The 20,405-nt window shown below is 47.5% G+C and overlaps 1 protein-coding gene across 2 annotated transcripts in view; it reads right to left on the bottom strand.

Annotated features, from left to right (window-relative positions):
* PHF12 (PHD finger protein 12) overlaps window positions 1–19,675 on the bottom strand; it is a 32,738-nt gene extending 13,063 nt beyond the window's left edge. The window contains exons 1-6 of one of the 2 annotated variants that reach the window (XM_075771915.1): window positions 19,475–19,675; window positions 18,978–19,159; window positions 4,352–4,424; window positions 2,396–2,783; window positions 1,712–1,832; window positions 455–587 (exon numbers count right to left, since the gene is read on the bottom strand). In XM_075771915.1, the coding sequence (XP_075628030.1) occupies window positions 455–587; window positions 1,712–1,832; window positions 2,396–2,783; window positions 4,352–4,424; window positions 18,978–19,159; window positions 19,475–19,540 (963 nt within the window). In that variant the 5' untranslated portion in view covers window positions 19,541–19,675. Of the gene's footprint in view, window positions 1–454; window positions 588–1,711; window positions 1,833–2,395; window positions 2,784–4,351; window positions 4,425–10,172; window positions 10,361–18,977; window positions 19,160–19,474 lie in introns of those variants that run through there. The other variant, XM_075771916.1, reaches the window with a different exon arrangement.
* Window positions 19,676–20,405: the final 730 nt, after the last annotated feature.

Here is a 20,405-nt window from a genome sequence, read left to right as displayed (position 1 = left end):
TGTTTCAGCCCCCTGTTTCCTGAGTATTTAGGTCTCAAGTACACTGCTTTTCCACAAATGAAAACTCCCTCTTGGAATGAAAGTTTTTGGGTTAAGCATGCAAAGAATTACTTCCCCTATTTGGAGCACTGTGCTGCTTTGTATCACAGTTCTGGAAGCTCATCTAGATCTTAAGGAGTCCAGTCTGAAAACTAGACAAGCTGTCAGTGAGCCACAATGTGAGCTGTCAGCTTCAGTTACAGGAAGGAGTTTCCCCATCTTTATATTTTATTGCAGATAGCAGCATCATATTCCTTTGGAGAGTGCGTTGCTTGCAGCAGGAGCTTTACAAGCGTTACAGGGAGAAATAAGAGCTCAGAAGCTGTTTTACATTTCTTGTACTTTGTCCTTTAATGGACCTGCCAGGTTCCACTCCAGCATCCGGTTACCATACTGCAATCATAGTCCTGCTTACCACCACATGTTCTATGTGATTTGGGCACATCCATCTACCCAGAGGCATGGCAGTAAGCGGTGGCTCCAGACAATCCATGTGGAACAGGAGTGGGCAATAATCACACTGAATTAGAGGTGCCACTCTGCAACTCCTGCAAAGAGAGCACTGTATCTTATTTCCCATACAGAATATAAACCAAACACGCGGGCGAGCTCGGCCGACCACTTTAGCTTATCTTTCCCCACCAATTCCCCCTACTTGCGTCTAAAATTAGGCTTCTGATTTATAACTGATCTATATGGACCTTCTGCAAGACCCACTCAAGGCAGAAGGACTTGCCCACGCACGTGAGGGGTTTTTAGTGCAAAAGAGGTCCTCTGGCAGGAAGACATGCCGTTGATGTAAAACTGTAAGCATCTGTCAGATTCACCTAAGCAACTTTTCAAGTTGACCTTGTGCATTAGTTCTGAGTGGCTTTGTTTAGGGCAAAATTCAGAGACCAAAAGGAAATCTCAGATTTAGGTCGTTACAATTTTCCTCAGATGAACCTTGGGTGAAGTTGGGGCATTTACTTCAACAAGATATTCTCCAAAGAAGTCTCAAACTCCAGAGAGCTACTACACCCGATTCCCCAGGCTGTAAAGAAGTCTTCACTGCACAACAAAGTCATCAGCTGTTCTCCACAAAAGCCCACCCAAGTCTCCAGCTTACTTCCAGAAACTCACTCTGACTGTGTTCCTGAAATCAAGTTTTTCATTTTCACTGACATTTTGAATTGGGATTTATCTGTGCATTTTTTACGCAGTTATAAAAACCAGCAGTATTTCGTACTAGTTTACAGATTTACTATTTCAGTAGAATATTCCTATTTGCCTTGGGCTTCTATCTCTCTCAGTAGATTTTTATTTCCTAATTTCACCTCCTCTCATACCTCCTTCATGAACCACAAACAAGTATCTCTGTTTTCTAAACCATCATCACTTTTTGAATTTTTTTTAGTAGAAAAATACTGAAGACAAGATTGCTCACTCTCTTCAGGCTACATTTTAAAACCCTTTACAGCCACACAGGGCTGCAGAAGTCACACCTACACTTGCCACGGTTAAACATTTGTTATTTAGCAAAGATGATTGTTCCCCCATTTGTTTAGAGGATTGTAAGCAAGTAATGAAAGAGAATAGGAAAGGGAACAGGTCATCTGCGTTTGTCAGCAAGAACTTTGCTCCTGCAAAGGGTGCAGCTACACCAAACAGCTTCCCTGGAAGAGTCAAGTACCTGTTGCATGTGAAGCAGACTTTCACCGGCAAGGGAACCAAACCATTGTGGTCTAACTCGTGTTGTGCTTTCTTGACATTCTTTCCTGTGGTTTCTTCCTTTCTCCTCCTCTTACTAGTACCTGAAAGTAAATTTTAAAAGCTTTGGGTTACCCACATAGCAGAGATTTGCTTTCTGGTAGATACACATAATCATTTCAGGCAGAGGCAAACAGAAAAGGCAGAGAGAACTGCTTAAGGAACCCCTATCAACCACTAAATCAAGCCTTAAATGATAGGGACTGTCTTTAACAGCAGACATATTTTATACTTAATCATTTCAGTGACATCCTATACATTAAGTCACTATTCTGTTACTAGATTATCGTATTATAAACCAAAATCAAGTACTTTGACAATTAGAATTTTCTTCTTCAGATTGACAATCTAGACTAAGGTGACAACAGCAAGCATCTTTCACAAGGGCTGATGGAGGCATAGGTGTGTAGCAGCGGTGTCCCCACAGCTCACATCTGAAAGGCCACCTGCTGTTGGACAGCCAGAGGAGGACCAGGGCTCCTTCTGTACCCTCCGCTTTCACCTGTGAGCATCACCGGAGCCACAACTACCGAGGAGCGAAAAGAGGCGAGATGGCAGCAGGATGCAACCGCGGACATCTTCACCAACTAGACAAGCCATCGCTCACCTGGAAGTGCTGTGGTGCAGGTCAGTTCGTTCGGCAACTGGAACTGCGTTGGGTTCCTTTCCATGGCAGCAGCAATAAGAAGCTCAAAGGGTCGCTTCAGCTGGGGCTGCCCACAGTCCATTTCTGCAATGGCAGAGTCATCATCCACGTCAATTATGTCCTCATCGACATCATTCTGCTCTGAGTTGGGGGTCTCGGTGCTGGCATTGGATGTGGGAGTGCCAGGCCGGCTTGCTCTCCTTTCCAAGATCCTGGCATGCGCATTAGCCCTGATGCTGCTGCTAGACCTGTCCAACAGGTCTGCGTCACTGGTGGGTGAGGTGGTCCTTTTCCCAGATTTGTCCACCAATCCATTTACCTGCCCCAGCTCTTTCTTCTGTTCTCGCTTCTGCACGACATGAATAGGCAAGCTTATCACGGAGGCCACAAACAAAGCACATCAAACCTTGACAAATATGCAATCGAAGACATACAGCATCTGAAAAGGCTCAAGCGACTTACTACAACTTCGCCCATGAAGTCACTGAAGCCTCGACCTAGCAAACCCAATTTGATTGTAGCTAACATACAGATGACAAAACAGCTGAAGGGAACCAAGCATGGGCAAGAAAATCAGCATGTCTCTCTGCTTTCAGGTTAGCCATATTTGAGTCCGGATCAGGACGTTTCACACCACCTTGTCCTAAATACCTGACAAATCAGACAACTCTGTTTACTTTGCTAACCAACACTGAGAAACTCCTCAGTACACCATTCATTGCCGATGCAGCCTGTTAACCCTGGCAGTGCATCCAAACCCATTATGAAAGGAGAAGGTCAGCTTGAGAATACAAGCACAATATACAAACAACGCTATCTCTTGACGACAGGAATCTCGAACAAAGTGGGCAGGGAGAACTGCAGCAGAGGAAAACGATATATTGCCATCACCGTGAGATGCATTTTGCAACAGGAGGGGACTCTGCATGACCTATTACGGGCAACTGTGCACTGCTCCAGCACCTGAGAGCATCACCAGTGTGGATGAACCAATTTACTCGATCACTAAAAGGGGCTGTAAAAGGAGCAAAGTGTTATCAGGCAATTTTTAATACAGAAAAGTTCAGGATTTTTTTTCTTTTCTCTATTATTATTTTTAAAATTTGTGACCTTCATTTTTACTGTTGGCAGATGGCTGAACAGTACCCTGGAAACATAACAAGGCAATCACTTCGGGAACAAAAGGCTGAATACACAGTTTTCTTCCAATCTGTTTCGGGTGTCACTTCAAGGGAACAGTTGCTAGATAGTTTGGTGCAGCTTCTAAACCCTCTGCTACGCAGTCTTACGTACTCACAGCAATAAGATGTTTACATTGTGCAAGACTGCTTCCTGGAGAAAGAGCATCAAGGGAAAAAAAAAAACAAGCCACAATCTTGCCCAATCATCTCCTCCCCATCCTGTTCAACAGCCCAGGAAATCATAACTCACTGTGATTTCACCCTCTGCTGATGTGCAACCGCTGTGAAGTCACACTTCTAAAAAAGCACACATTAACCAGAATCACAGCCCTGATGTCAAAGCTGCATTGACGTGACTCCTGTTTCGCCTGTAGACAGATCACCGCCTCGAGTATGGGAGCCGTTCCCCATCCCCTTTGTGCCTCAGCTCTCCCTCCTTTCCAGAAGCGGGGAAAGGAAAGCAGTTTAAAAGGCACAGCTTGACAAGAACGTATCAGGCACCTCGGTTTTGGTTCCTAGCGGTGAGGTTAAAAGTATCAAGAGGGTCTCATCAAGACCCCTTAGTTTTCTTTAAGCCTGTTCTTAAGAAAGCCCTTTGCAACTGCGAGCACAAAGAGCAACTCTGGTGGTATATATGTACACATTAAGGGGGAGAGGAAGGTATGAAACACAGGATTCACATATCAAATGGACAGTCAGAAGGGCCAGGGATCATGTCTGTTACAAGAGGCTTTACCTTGCGGCGTACAGTGCAGCGGTGACACATCCACTCCCCCGGAGGCAGCATTTCCTCACTGAGTGGAGGGTTGCTATAAGAGAAACACAAAGCAGCGCTTTACTGTTAGGTCTGGAACGTCTCTTCTCACGTACACGCAGCCTGAGTCGGGCCAGCTCTGCAGGTTCCGCTCCAAGGCACTTCCTTCTTTTCGTTACGGTGATGCTCCCCGGTTTCGCTCCCCCATACATCCACTTAGCAAGGCAGCTCTAAGAAGCCAGTCTTCCGCGACACCCATCTCATCTCCATGATGCAGCACAGTCCACGGTTTCAGAAGACAGTCTTAGAATTGAATAGCAAAGATAAACGGAAGATTTGCTTGCGTGCAACACCTATACTTCCCCCCTAACACCAATACCTCCTTAAATAACTTGATTACTCCATGTAAGACTACACAGATTCCCGTGCAGCAAGCACAATCCTGTATCTAGGTATTTCCGTCCCTTGAATTTGCAGCGTGAGTCCAACTGAAAAGCTGCCATGAAGCCTACCCACTGCTCCTCATGTACTCCATCCCTGGGCATGCTTACTTAATGGTGGAAACCACTTTCTATCTTGAGACAACCCAAATACTCTTAAAAGTGTCACCACATACAGCTTGCCTTGGCTATGAAGCACAAGATACATCCTACTCACACGGATCTGCACTTACTATAAAAGCTGTATCACATCGAAATGACATTCTCATTTTGATGCTAGAAATAAACCAAAGCAAATTAGAAGGAGTAAGGAGAACTATTTTGAGAAACACTTTTCCTCAGTTAAAGGCAGAGCAGCATATGTTAGATGCTACACTTTCCTTACAGATCCTACTACTAGCTCAAGTACTTTCCAACACCTCTTTATCATTAAGATTTGTTATTTCAGCAAACTGCTGACTGTTGCAAGAAAATTGTACATGCTGTCAGAAAAACAGCCAGTTACCACGCAGCGTGGCTTTAAGATATACTTTTAAAAGTTCTGCCTACTGATGCTAGACGCAGCTGCATAGCAAGTCTGCTCTCTTGTGCTGAACACTGAACAGATGGATGTACTATCGCAGGACCTGGAAGTTTCATTTCCCACTGACTGGGAAATGGGTTACAAGGGATCCAGCTGGGACTGACTGGGTTACCAGGTGATCAAGCAGTAGCCCAGCCACACTAGCAAGGAGCTTACAAGACCGGCCCAGGAAGCCACACGTGCATGGGCAGCCAGTCTGTGGCTCATTTCAAGAGTCTCTATACTGTTTATTGCACCTACAGACAAACATCAAACCAAATGCAAGTTAAGCTTTAAGAAGTCTCCAGCACTGTCAAGCCAGAGAGGATAAGATGCATATCTGTTGGCCAGTAAGAGCTGTGCTTTGCAGCAGAGGGAGAGGCTGTCTTCCTTGAGAATCTTGCTCCTAGCACAGGGAAATGGCACAGGATCCCAGCCCAGGCTCCCAAGCTTGAGCTGTAAAAACAAACACGCTTCCTTTGTTTAAACAGAGTCCCGGCGAGCCTTGCCCCGAGCACGCCAGCGTGCCGACAAAGCCTCCGCAGGTACCGCAGCCATCCAGGGTCACTCTCAGTCTTGCAACACTGCGCCTGGAAGACTGAAGGAAGAACACAGCAAGAACCAAACTGGTAATAACCTCAGCATTTCTGGTGTCAGGCTCCAGGGAATTCAGTAGAGCCAACACATCTGGCAGCCATTTTGAGGAGGAGTGCAGGGTTTCAGAGGCCTCCGTGTTCCAGGCGCTCCAGAAATGCAGCTCTCTGCATATATGCACAATCATACCTGCAGCTTATGTTTCTCATTTCCTGGAGGTCTTGGATGAGCAAGAGATCAGGCTCTAGATGAGAGCACCAAAGCCTCAACTACTGACTGTTTTACATGAAGCTTCAAACGTTCGGCTGAAGCAGTAACTCCCCCCTGCCCCAAACCCATCTTTTGCCAACAGAAGCGGGGAAGTGGGGTGGAAGGAGGAGAGTAACAAACGAACCCCGTGTGCTTGCTGCAGTGTAAATCCATTCCGAGTCCTGAGGTGGATCCTGCAACAGCTCAGGTTTTACTCCTGCTAGAAACTGAGCTCTTAGATCTGCAGCTACGGCGTGTAGGGATTCATCTGGCCCATTCCCCCTCCCAGCACCCCAGGGGAAAAAAACCCACAGACTTTGATTTGTTTGTAGTGAATTTTAGCCCTCTGAAGCTACCGACGAGCGTGTCTGAACTGCTGGAAACACGTCTGCCCCATTCCAAAGCACGCGCGGTGTGCCAGGGATCCACGCGCTTCCAGATGCCTCCGGTTATTTGTTTTAACTGTTACCTCAATCTTACGCATTTTACAATGAAACAATTAATGCCACGGTGAATCTTGAGAGATGCCTAGAAGAGTTAGAACAGGTTTCTTAAGTGCCTAGGTTATTGTCCCATTTGTTATGTTTGAATTATCTGCTCAACAACCATGAGATCCTACATATACAGTACCCTTAAACGACAGCTTAGAGAAGCATTTTAATGAACGCTGCAGCCCAAAGGCCTGTGGAAGGAGAGGGAAAGATTAGTTTCAGCCCAGCAGCAAGGTTTTAGCTCTCAGACTAGCCTCCTGAGTTTTTTTTGCTTGCTGTCGGGGCCTAACTGCTATAGCAAGTGTATTAAAAGACTGATTCTGCTTCTCCTGGTTAATGAACTGTTCATCAAGGCAGCTCGCTGCACTAACAAAGACTGATGAATGCTGTTCCTGCACTGCTGGCCCCTCCGCTAGCAGAGAGCATTTCCTGGGTCTTAGCAGAAAGCCAGGGAAGCGCTAAAGAATGCTATTTTAATTGACTGGCTATGACCACATTCTTCAACCTTTCACTGTAAGCATAAGAGAAACTGATTTTTAAATCTGAACAAGATACTTGATCTTCATAACCAAGGTAAGAATTAGCACTTTGGCAGGAGCACCACGGCTGCTTTCTCCCTATCTTTCATAGGTTCATTAGCATGCAGATCTCCAGCCAGTAGTGTTTGCTGCCAACAGGACCTGGAATTGCACAGCACCAACTTTATCTTCAGTTACAACACATCTCCTTTCGACTACAAAACTAATCAGTCGTACTGTTCTGCACAATTTCGCCGAATCTTCATTTCAGAAAGTTTCCCCTTTTGTCATCACAGGCAAGAGTGGTGGCCAGCGCTATTTTACCTGGAAGGTTTTGGTGTGACCCGAATCAAATCTGCTCAGCACAACACAGGCATTTCTGAATTTAAGACAAAGACAGCTTCGAAATAGTGAGTCTGACTTGCAAGGTTAGGACCTATACAAACATCTGGAAGACCAACTCATACAAAGCCTCTGAAAATTAAAGGAGATGTTTATCACTGCCTATTCAAAAGACACTACACTGATATGGAGTTATTTGCCATAATACTAGTCTCGTGGCTTTTTCTAAAAGAGTTAAGTAGCGCCTCCCGGAATTCATACCAGATTTGTGTTGTCAAGACTTGCTCTTGTAAACTTTTGGACTAGCTCCCATGATCAGAACATTATGCAAAGCCTCCCTTAAATAAAACTTAAACGGCTATGATGAAATAAAAAAAAAAATCTTCAAGAGTCATCTGTATATTAGGAGTCTTTATCAAGTAAACAATAGCATGAAGCCACTTAGCTTTTCAATTTCACACTCTCGAGCTCTCATACATCAGATGCCTGTTGTTAGTCTAAATCCCGTAATTACTCTTCACTTTGCTGACCTCAATAAATAAGTAAACAAACGCTCAGAGGAATGGCACCTTCTTCAATGCAAACTGGGCCGTAGCTCTCAAAGGAACCAGTTAGAAGCAAACCTGAAGTTATTTACACACGGCATTCCTGAGGGCCCATCTTGCGTCAACGGCATGCTGACACTATGGAGAGCACACTCGGGACCCACCAGGCTACACCAGCTGTCAGGCTGGGCTAACGGCGGCAAGAAAACAACCCGGGGTCTGGCGAAGCTCTCTCGGATAACTTGTCTTTGACGTCAGCTGTTTTCAGCAATTGGACTTAGATATTTTTTTCTGTGCAGGGGAAAATAGTAACCCCATGAAAAAACATAGGCAAGAACATTTTTCCTTCTCAGAAATCTTCTAATGAACTTACCAAGACTCAATGACAGGCTTATAATGAAGGATGCTGGTTATGTTTGCCAGTTAAAGGAAGAAGGCTTTTGGCTCTTCTGTTGGACTCCTGTTTACCCCAATGATGGACAGAGCTACAGCTGTTCTACCAGCTTCATAAAGAACAAGGCTCCCTGGCTTCCTACAGCAGGGCCTCAAGGACAACCATAACCAAAACAAACCAGGAAACCAACCGCACCGTCAGTGCGTCACAAGCACCCCATTGAGAAACAGAGAAAGTTGCATCATTTTACAAATTCTGTCCTTCGAAACAGTTTTACTGTGCCCAAGTTACACACTTCTGTTCACAGCTGCTTCAAAACCCTGCAGGACGAGGACACCTGGAACCAGTGCTGGGAGCCTCGACCTTATACATAATAAAAACCACACGAAACAAGCTAACAGCTGCAGCCTGTTTTAAGTTCCTCCCCCCTGCAACTCTCTTACCTTCCTATTGCAACTCTTAGATCAAAGCAGAGTTTACTCTTTTCTGAAGACAGAAGTCAGACTCCATTACCTGAAAGGTGGTTATTAGGAATAATGTCATCTCTCTACTCCAGCAGTGTCAGGATTATTCCTCAGCACAAACTACTCTGTGAAGGTCTACAAGTTCTTCAAAGTCCATCTGCTCCTTAATACGGATAAAGTGTGACACTCAGGAGTAAAAGAAACAATCTTCCCGAAGAAACCAAAGACTTCTCAAGCACCAAAGCAGAGACCACCCAATTTCAGATAAGCCAAGCACAACCTGATCACATTAAAACTAACAGACTAACTTTTTGGCCTCGATTAGGCTCACATATTTCATATGTTATACTTACTCAAAGCCAGTAGTGCAATTCACATAAACTAGAGAGCATCAGCCACCACAGTTTGTGGTGCAACTCCTCCTGAAGGAACTAGTAAAAAAAAAAAAAGCTTGATAGCAGCCAGCATAGCTTTGTTTACATCGAAGTGAAAGTCTTGGGCGTACATATAAAAAATTCTAAGTTAGTGACATCCAGCAAGGAGACCTGGACATCACTGGACAAGTCAGTACGTGATTATTTTGGCTGCCACTATGCAAGGAAGGGAACCAAAATGACCGTTTCACAGGTCACCAATTATCCCATCATCTGGAACACTGCATCTGCTTAGCATGCATCTTTCCGGCAACACAGCCAGAGCTGGAAATAAGGGTTCAGCAACAGACAGAGAACGGAAGCAGGATTAAAGCACCATTGTATGGCGAGACAGTGATGCACAAGATGCACGCAAGGAAAAATATAGGTACACTAGCATAATCTGTCCACGTGCCAGTACAAAAGCAGAGGAAGACTCGAACTCTTAAAAGAGTGTAAGAAGTAATATCACCAGGTATGCTATATTCCAAAGTTTCATTCACTGTGTGCTTCTTTCTACCTTCTAAACCAGCCAGTGCTGACCAGTGCAAGGGCAGAGCACACGCTGACCAGCGGTGCAAGTCTCTGGCAGCCACATTACGTGCTCCTAAGAACAAGGTACCATCTCACAAACCAAAGCACTAGCGCATGGTGAATTCAAACATTTTGTGAAACGTTAAGCCAATGAAGTTATTTACTTGTACTCTCCCCCACAAACCACTCCTGCTAGCCTCATCCTGGGAAGAAAGAGCCAAGTACAACCTCATGGACACGCACGTTATCCACCTTACCTGGCTTCCCTTCCTACTGGCACCAGGCGTCCAGCCTCCTCCCCGTGCTTTGCTGCGCAGGCAACCCCAAGACTTACAGGGAATCGGAAAAGTTCCCTCCAACGTGACGAAGTAGAACATTTTTGCCTCAGACCTGACAAGCAGGAGACTCCAATAAACTGGATAAGCAGCATGTAAACATGTGATCACCTGACGTAATTAGTTACATCTATGTATAGAAAGAACCTGGCCCACAGAGACCATCCCCTAGACAACCTATTAGTTATTACCCTCATTAACAGCTGACAAAAAACCTAAAGTATTGGTTTTTTTAAGATACTTTCTACATATATGTGGAAATTTAGTAAGTATACATCTATATTAATAAATATGCATTAAAAAGTGTGTAATAGCACCTGTACCGCACTGAAGGGTGGGTTTTGGGTTTTTTGGTTTTGGGTTTTTTTTGTTTGCTTTTTTAAATTAGGCTGGTTGGTTATGAACTCTGATATTTGGGACGTATCTGCGAGGGAATCGTCCAGCTTTGTATTTATAAGCAGGAATCAGGGAAGTCAATAGGAAGACTTGTTGACTTTGGAAAATTTGGGTCAGACCCAGAAATTGAGGCATTGTGCACATCCTGACTCCTGTTTCTTTCCCATGCATCGCTCATGCCTGTACCGCAGACAATAGTAACAATAGCCTGAATTCAATGTCCAGATTCATTATTAAGTGTTCAGATCTTTATAGCACCATCTTCTTAACAGATTAGAAGTCACCTTCTCAAAGCAGGATGACACATAGGGCAGCATCAGGGAAAAGAAAGGGCTGAGGAACAGCACAGCTCTAGCGAGAATCACTTCATCCAATTCTGTCTTTAAAGAACAATAAATGAAGAGATATCTCTGGTGGGGGGAAAAAAAAATAATCAAAACACAGGTCCGAGAGGTTTCTGAGAAGTGAACACATTCAGCCCTAGCCATACTGAATGTGTTCAAAGGAGACGGGGCCGAAAGGACAGAAGCAATAAGGTGGAAAAAAGGAAAGTAGCACATCAGAGGAGGATGAAGGACAGACCCATAAAAGCAAAAGTACAAATTTGTCCTCACACAGGCACAAGTGAAGTATAATCCTGATATCTACATGTGGACTAGGCTTTCCCAAGAACACTGGGGAGAAGAGGGAAGAGAGCAGCAGTAGAAATATCCACCAAAAAATCCCCTTAAAGCAGGGCATAAATTCTTTTCTGCCTTTTCCAGATCACCTTCATATCCTGCTCCTGTTGCTATTCTAGACAGAGATCACTGGGAAGTTCACATGATGCCTTGCCCAAAGTCAGAGGCTGTGCAGGCAGGTGTTTCACACCAATCACTAGCGCTTGCCAGAAATTCAGCATGGGGTTTTCAGCCTGCTAAATTGCATCCTCAGGCCACTGCTTTCTGCAGGGTTTAAAGTCGGTAATCTCCAGCTCCATCTAGTTTACTTCAAGTGACTTGTGCAGAGCAGACGTCAGCAGAAATAGGTTAGAGTTGGGTTCAGGTGCTAGATTTCCCCCAGCTGGCCGAGATGCTCTTTGCCTTTTGTACTCAAGATCTGATGCACCAACTGGAAGAATGATGTATAGATTTTTTTCTTCTTCATTTCTGGCTACAGGGAGCATTTACTCCATACCCTAAAAAGGTATGTAATTGCACTACAACTGATATTTGTCAACCCCTTTATTAAAGGGAACGTACAACACTATTTTTACTCAGCTTACAGAGTTACTGGATACTGCAGCATTCCTTCGAGGAAGCTAGGCAGACATCTAGCAAGCAGTGGAGTTGGAGGCAGCGTAAATCGACTACTCTAAGAAAAACACCAGCCAGCTCTAACAATCTGACCATGTCACAAAATCACAAGTTTAGCCAGTAACCTGACGTGGCAAGATGCTTTTTGCTTACACTCACTTCTTTCAAATCCGGTGCTTCATACCCCTGTAACAAAGCCATATTATACTAGCAGATACATTAGCAGTTTCACAAGTCCAAGCTTACTTCCTGACTGGTTTAAAAAAAAAAAAAAAAAAAGGTACATCCTTCTTACATGCAATTTATATTGCAATAGGCAGCACTCCCTAAATATTCACTTTGTTAACACTTGCTTTCAGTAAAATACACGTCTCTTCTACTCTGGAAGTAACTGCTTGTTTTCCTCACAGCAGATTCCTGCTATTTGCTACTGACTCAAGGATTAGTAAGGGTTCCAGAGCACACGAAAAATCTCAAGAACCTGACACGTACCAGTGAGTCAGTCTAGCAACAAAAGCAGCTTAACATCCACTTGTGTGGGTCAATAAACAGAAGAACTGATGTTAGTGCCTTTACTATGTAGAAAAACTGTTTCAGTACTGGCACTACAACTGAAATCTCAAAGTGACTCAGTCTGTCCTACACCAGGAGACAGCCAGGAGCCCTGCTCTTCATGCAGGTGTTCTTCACACCACAACAGCACCTACAACCCAACTCATAAAGGTCAGTTTCAGGGGGCAAAAAAAGTGCATATTTCGTCCCGACTCTTACTATAAATACACAATTCTGTCACTGAGAACAGCATGGGGGCACTCCCCATCTGAGATGTCCTTCACACCCACTGTAAGAGAAGTAGAGCAGGATGTTAGACATGCTAATCGTTAATGCTTCCCATTTACTACTCCCACCTAAAGCAACACTGAGAAATGGAGAGAGGGGAGAATTATAAGAGCATTACACAATTTTGTGTAATAAACACAGTAGTCCTCCCATTCCCAACTACAAGATCCGCAGGCGGCTGTACAATCTTAACAGTGCTGAGCTAGTGTGTGATAAAAAGACACAAGGCAAGCTAAATGGAGGTGAATATATTTACAAGATAGTGCTAAAATCTCCATAACAAACAGTCATTAGCAGATTAGTGTATGAATCTAATCCAATTAAGAATTTCCTTTGCAAATGCCTGGAGGAGCTGAAATTCCTCTGGGAAGACCTTTCCATGTTTTGAAAGGTTCCCATGAGTCACGCCTGCAGGTCTGACATACCGGGAAAGACCAGCTCCGGAGGAGCGGCATGAACAAAGCTGCCGTGTACTCCACCTCAAAGGAGCCACCGCATCCCACTGAACTTCTTCAGGAGTAACTCAAACACATACTCCGTGGCAGCACCAAAAAAAAACCCCAAAAAACCTCCCCAAACTTCTCAGTTCCACAAGTCCCAGTCAACATAAAAATAGCACTTTCCCAAGCAAAAGGACAAAACAGCAGAGAACTTTTCTTATTAACAGCCTCGTACCATGCCCTTTTCAATAGCTTCACATCATTACGGATGTTTGACATACTACCAGTCCATGCAGCAGCCATATCTGAAGACAAAGAGTAAGTTAAGCAGTTAAATGTTGACTTTGACAGAATCCTAATGCCTTGCTTCTACCACTTTACACCGATGTGGAGAACAGCAGCAGCGATCCACGGCTTGACTGGAATGCCCAGCTCTTGTCCACACTGCAAAATCTGCTCACGCTCTGTTTAACACGAGCAACATATATACATGCACAGGTGAGAATCACGGTTAACCAGTCCCAAAATTAGATTAGTTCATCAAATTCTCACTGCGAATGGTTTTCTGGTGCCCTTAGCTTAAGTTTGTAGATTTAGGTTGACCTTATCTGCCTTTGCATCGAGAGATTTAGGACAAAATAAGGAGAGCGAAAGATCTCACTGGTACAACTCTGCTGAACAGAACTGCCAAGACCGATCATGTTACCACATCTGCAGACACATGCGCAGTGACCCTCCGCACCGAGAAACCAAGCCAGTGCAATTCCTTCCTTCTGGTTTAGGATCTAGACTACGCTGGCCCCAATGCTACTAAAATATCAGAACCAAAGATAAAAAAACTCCTCTTATTTTTTATGTAAAAAATTTATACTGTTTTAACAAGCTATCAGTTAAGATAGATTCACTTAACGTTTGGAACAGAACACCTTACTATCTGATCTTCAAAATGCAATTACATGAACATTAAAGTAGGTTTTTGCTAGTCACTTAATGTAAAAAAAAAACAAACCAGAAAGTCTCAAAATAAAAACTTCTGCAGTTAAACTACAAGCTTTTCTGAAGCTGTCAGAAGTGCCACTGTGTAAGAGTCACACCAACACACGTAATTCAATATACTGAAACCCTGCTCCCCTGTAGTTTGTCCTTAGGCCTGAAGTTAGCCTCTCCAGCACCTTTCTGGACATCCTGCTACTCCTCTCAGCAGCAGATCCTTCAGACCATTCAAAGTTTCACCCGACACCCCCCAGGCAGACCCCCCAGGCAGCCCGAGATGCCCATTAAGGGAAGGATTAGCTAAGACAATAGACAGGCTAATGTCTCCCTCCCCTCACACAGAATGGATATTTATGTAAAAAAACCCCAAAGACGGACCAAATGACAAGATAAGGCAGGACATTTCAGGCCTGAATAAGGTGGGGAAAAAAGTTATTGATGTCCTACCAGTCAAACACAACTTTTTTCCATTCTTTGTGCAAAGCACTTAACCGAGGTGACTCATAGAAAACATGCAAAACTCAAGGCTAGTTTAGCTTCATCTACTTCTCTTTGCAGCTCTGTTACTCCAGTTCTTCGACAACAGCACTTTGGTGAAGACTGCCAAATCAGAGAGGAAATGGAGCCAAAAGCTCCAAATATAAACACGAAAGCATTGCACAAAGTTTGATGGAGCTAGCAGGCCCCGGTATGGATGCAGCATACCTCTCCCAGCACAGGCGTGGAGTGACCCAGAAGCTAAGGGACGCGTTTTTTGCTGGGCAGTGCCACAGCACTGATATTGCTGGTTTTCTGTAACAGGCAGCTGGTCAGGCTTTAGGGAAGTCGGGTCGCTTTGCCGTGCTAGCAGTGCTTTGCAGCCAGCAGCGTGTGATTTCTAAGCAGGACTTGAACAGCAGCATTCAGCGAGGTTAGTGATTTTGGGTTCCTCCAACCAGAAACTCAGGCAGTGAGACTTCAAAAAAAAGGAAAAAAAACCCAAAACAAACACAACACTGTTCTGTGTTAGTTCTCCCTCCTGTTGTCGCTCCCCTCCCCCAGCTTGTTAACTAAACTTTTCCTCTCCCAGGGATCTTTCTAATCCTCAAGTGAAGCTGTAATGAATTTGCAGCATCAGTCGCTTTGCAAACTGTATTGAGCGGGAATCAAGTTTACACCGAGCTCAAGAAAATACAGGGAATTCTAACAATCGGATAGCCAGGAGGAGGATATTAAAAGGGGAAGAATAGCAGAAGTACTGGAAAATTGGTTTTCAGTCATGTAAAGGAGGAGCATGCACCATTCCCAGGGGCCCAGGTTAAGGCAGAACATCAGAATGAAAACGCACGCTGCACCGTTACCCAAAGAAGCGGGTTATGAACAAATGGCTTAACCAAAACCAGACTTAAGAGTTAAAAATCCTGTTCTGTTTTCAAGAAATATTAGGGACAGAAAAACCCCCTGTCCGTAAATTCAAACCTGAAGACAGTCACCTGACTGTGATATTAATCCAAGTATGTTGAAACTAAGTATCTGGAAGGGGTTTTACACTTTCCTGTATACCTCCCACCAAGCCAGTTTATCTGCAGCCAGGCCGGTAATCCTTGGTCCATGGACTCTTACAGTACCTGGAGGAGTTTTACGCTGAACTAGCAATTCTGGAACGGAGCTGTGAGAAGAGCTGACACCGACAGATGAATTGGGAAGCCACTTCCACCCACATTAACTCAGGAGAGCAGTCGTTCCCACAGCCTATCAACAAAACTTGTTATTTACCATCAGAGATGTGTAATACTCTCAAGACTCGGAAAGTTTTGGGGTTTTTGGCTGAGTGCCTTCTGTTTTCTGCAGAAGACAACAGATTTAGGTACGAAATTGAAGTTAAGGCAAACTGCTGAAGTTTGAGAACCACATGCTTACCTAATGAAGCCAACTTGCTCGCTACAGCTTTAAACAATACGATACAGGAGAGTTTTCTCTACACTGGAAGAAACAAAACTAGTTTATGGGCCACTGAGCCAGGTTAACTCCTGGGTTTGTCTCCAGCCTACTGCGTGACTTGGGCTGATCACACTCTTGTCATTCATTTTCTTTTATAATACAGCCTCTCCTATACAGCTTTAATCAACTGATTACAAATCCTGGACAAATTAAGAGGTGCTTTTTTTTTTTTTATTCCTATATTGATAATAAATGCAACCTGGTACTAAAGCTTACAATAAATATTTAAAGAACAGGTAAACTGGCAACACAATTCAGCTGGTATGTCCCAGCAATGTATTTAAACTGCTATTCAAATGACTTAAAACAAGCATTGCATTACAGCTGCTGTTCTTTAAATAAAAAAAGGAGGCAGAAAGGAAGTTGAAAGTGCCTAAGTTTATATCCAGAACAGAAGCTTACTTTAAGCAACGTGTAGGACGTAAAGGGAAGAAAACACGAAAACAAAACCTGAGCATTCCTTCAAAACAACCTGGTTCACTTGAAGGCCTTGGCTGAGCGACGACAGAGGTCCACGAGCAGGGAGGCAGAACTGGGCCTAAGCCAGAGGCCTTTAGGCGAAGCCTATCCAGCAGCTCACAGCTTGTCCCGCACCACTCCAGACTGTGCCACCTCCCATGGCAGGGTCTGGGCTACCGTCAAAGCGATCGTCTGAGAGATACCCCAGGGAAGGCAACAAATGAAGTCAGAAGGTGTAACCAGAAGTGGCCCTTCCATTTCTGTTCTGAAGGGTGACTAGTTAGCCAAAGACTATTTTTTTAATAATTAAACTGCAACTAACTCGAGTACAGCCAAAGCTTTAAAGATATCTAATTCACATGAATGTTTCCCACTCACTAACTACAAGAAACTTTACAAGTTATGCCATGAAATTTATCCAGATTTAGCCACGCACAAAGCGGTCTCATTTATGGTTAGGTTTAACTAGGATTCACAGTCAACCAGGAAACTCTACAGCGTTAGTCCAGCTCTTCCATTGCAAAATGTCAAGTTCTAGCCATCGCTCCAGCCTCATTAAGAGAAGGCTCGGGACGCGTTCAGCAGAATCTGACAGCAAACACTGGCTTTTAAGCAAAACCCTTAAAGCCCATCAAGAATACCAGACAAAAAGAAAAATAAATTAGTGCCCTCCTAGTAAGTATTAGAGGATCTGCACTACCACCAGTAGCACTTCCTCAGGGTAGGAGGGATGATGTCATGGCTGCACGCTACAGCATTGTCGGGTTCGTCCAGCTACATGCTGCTAACGGGACACTCCCTACAGAACCGTGACCGCACAGTCAGTTTTCCTGGTATCAGCAATCAGTTTAATAAGCATTCAGAGACCTGCAATTACCATATAAACACAGTATAACCACAAAGCAGAAGAAGAAGAAAAAAAAACAACCAAAAAAAAAGGCAAACAGGAGACAGCTGTAACAGGGTGGCAAACAAAGCTCCAAAGCATGAAAGAGAGAAAGGAATGTGGTTAAAAAATCTCCCCTAAGGAAGAATACTCTGTACGCCCGAGCTCCAGCTGTTTGACTTGCCCAGCTCCCTCCTCCACTCCATTATCCACTCTGGCCGTGCTAATTTAACACAAACCGCCTGCCTGTGTCAACTGTTGAAGGGGAGGTTCCGGTAAGGCAGCCTCGGATGCATCTGGGCTCCCGGCGAAGAAAGGAAAACAAAAAACAAAAAAAAACCCCAACTTTGGGGCAGAAAGTTCAGGTGCCTTTGGTGGGTTGCTTTGTGCCAAGAGCTTAGGAAGCTGTGAGGGAAGGAAGCGAGAGTCCTTCCCCGCTGCAGCCTCTACTGACTAGAGCTTTGCCACCGCCTCCACACACATCTCGACTCCCACACAGCACCCAGATTTGCATGCAGAAAGATCTGCCTTTATCAACAAAGCCACGCAACTCTCGGCAAGAGGGCCCGACTGCCCCCAGTTCACTGGGAGTCACTGCCACGGATGAGACAAGCAGGCCCGAAGAGTCAGGAGGGAGGAAAAAAAGGAGGGAAAGGAATAAACCCGGCCAATTTTAAAGTCTGGAGGCCTGAATTTCCACGGGGAAGTTATTTTCACGTTTGAGATACTGGGGGAGCGCTGCGAGGGTTTGGAAGTCATATATGCAGCCAAAATGGCGCTGAGAATAAAAATATAATTTAAAGGAAGGTCGCCATATTGTAAACAGTGAGGCAGGGAGACACAGAGACAGCAACCTCCATTATTCCCAGCAGCTGCAGTAGCACGGAAGCGCTGGGAACGTCAGGCCTGGCGCGGAGACGCCACCGCCGCTTCCCCCCTTCCCCGGCCAGGACCCTCCGGGGCCCCCCCCCCCCCCCACCGAGCACAGCACCCTTAAAGAGGGGTGAGGAGGGGAAGTTATCCGCTCGGGAAGGGGGGGTGGAAGGCCGGGTAAGGGCAGCACCAAAGCAGCCAGGCCCTGCAGCCAGCGGCCTCGCTGCTCCTCTAGGCCTCTCGGTCGCTGCTCAGCACAAAAAGAAAGGATGGTGGTGGACCCCCCAGCTTCCCCCCCCCCCGCCCCGCCGCGAGAAAGCAGCGAGGAGGCTTTTCACCTCGGCTGCCGTGGATTAGTCTCGGGTGGGAGCAGGGGCGGACCCGAGTGGGCTTTGCACCTCCTTTTTGTTCCCTTGCCTGCTACGCCTGGTCCCGCGTCCGTCGTCGTCCCCCCATCCCCTCCCCGCGCAGGGCAGGGACCTAACGGGAAGCGGGAGCCGCTGGAGGGAAGGTGCTGCCTGGGCCGGGACAGCCAGATCCGGAGGGAGATAGCGCCGAGCCTTACCAGCACTGGAGGTGGAAAGCAGCGGGGCAGTGGTCGCAGCACAGCAGATCCCCTCCTTCCTTGCAGCTATCGCAGCTATCGTGGTTAGTGGCCCTGCCACTTCGCCTGGGCTCCTTCTCGGGCCTCCTGCTCTTCTTCTCCCCATCTTCGCTCTTAGGGGGAGCCAGCAGGGCTTGGATTTGCTGCACATGCACAGACGGACACAGAGAGGGCTCTGAGGGGCTGGGACGGACCCTGACCCCAAGCGCCCTTCTCCCCGCTGCCCGCCGGGGTCGGGACACACGGACACACGGACACACACACAGCGGGCCTCGGTCAGGCCCGCCCCGCCCGCCGGCCCCGTGTCCGGGAGGGCCTCTCCCGGGGATTGGGCGAGCCGCCTCCGTCCCTCCGTACTTCCTTGTATGGCCACGGGGCTCCGGGGGGGGGTCCCTCGCCATTTTGCAGCCCCGCGGCCTCCCCGGTCGGGCCTCCCCCCTCCGCGGCCCGGGCCTCACCTCCATGAGCCCCCCGGAGGTGTCTAGGTCGTAGACGATCGTCTTGGTCTCCATCTTCTCCCACATTCATCCAGCCCGGGAGCGGCCCCGAGAGCCCCCCGCCCCGGCGAGAGGGAGCGAAGCGGGGAGTAGGGGGCGGGGGGTTGGGGGGGGGGGGGGGGGGGGAGAGGGCGGCGGCCCCTCAGCTGCGGCGGCGGCGGCGGCTCCTCCGCGTCGAGGGGGCGGCGGTGGGGGCGGGCGGCGGGGCCTAGCCCACGGGCCGCTGCGGCTTGCCCGTCGTCCTCCTCCTCCTCCAGCCGGGCCCGGGGGCGGCTACGGGGGGCCCCGCGCCCGCTGCCATGCCGCGCAAGGGGGGAGGGAGGGGACGGCGCGGCCCCGCGCCCGCCGCCGCCGCACACGCACCGCGCACGCACCACACACAGGCGGCGCCGACGCTCAGGACCCCGCCGCCGCGCCGTCCGCGCACGCGCAGACAGCGCCCCGCCGCCGGCCCCACCCCCACCCCGCGCGCAGGCGCGGCCCCGCGCCGCCACCGCCCCTCCCCCCTCCCCCCGCCGCCTCCCCGCTCTCGGCCCTGGCGCGGCGGGGGGGGGGGGGGGGGGGGGGGGGGGCGGGGGGGGGTGGGGGGGGGGGGGAGACGGGGACGGGGACGACGAACGCGCCGTCATTGCGCAGGCGCGGCGCAGGGACCGCCCCTCTTGCGCGCCCGTCTCGCCCCGCCCCCTTCCCGCGCAGGCGCGCCGAGGCGCGGCGCAGGCGCCGGAGAGGCGGGGCGAAGGAGGGCGGCGCGCAGGCGCGTGGCCGCCGTCACGTTCCGGCGCGAAGTGGAGGAGGGGGGGGGGGCGGAGGGGAGAGCGGGTGGAGGGAGGCGGGGTTAGCGGGGCCGTCGGTGACGTCATGACGCAGGGGGACGGGGCGACGGGGCCCGCCC

The sequence above is a fragment of the Balearica regulorum genome, chromosome 19, assembly GCF_011004875.1.
Source record: "Balearica regulorum gibbericeps isolate bBalReg1 chromosome 19, bBalReg1.pri, whole genome shotgun sequence".
In the NCBI taxonomy this organism is placed as follows: domain Eukaryota; kingdom Metazoa; phylum Chordata; class Aves; order Gruiformes; family Gruidae; genus Balearica; species Balearica regulorum.
This window is presented reverse-complemented; position numbering and strand designations above follow the sequence as displayed.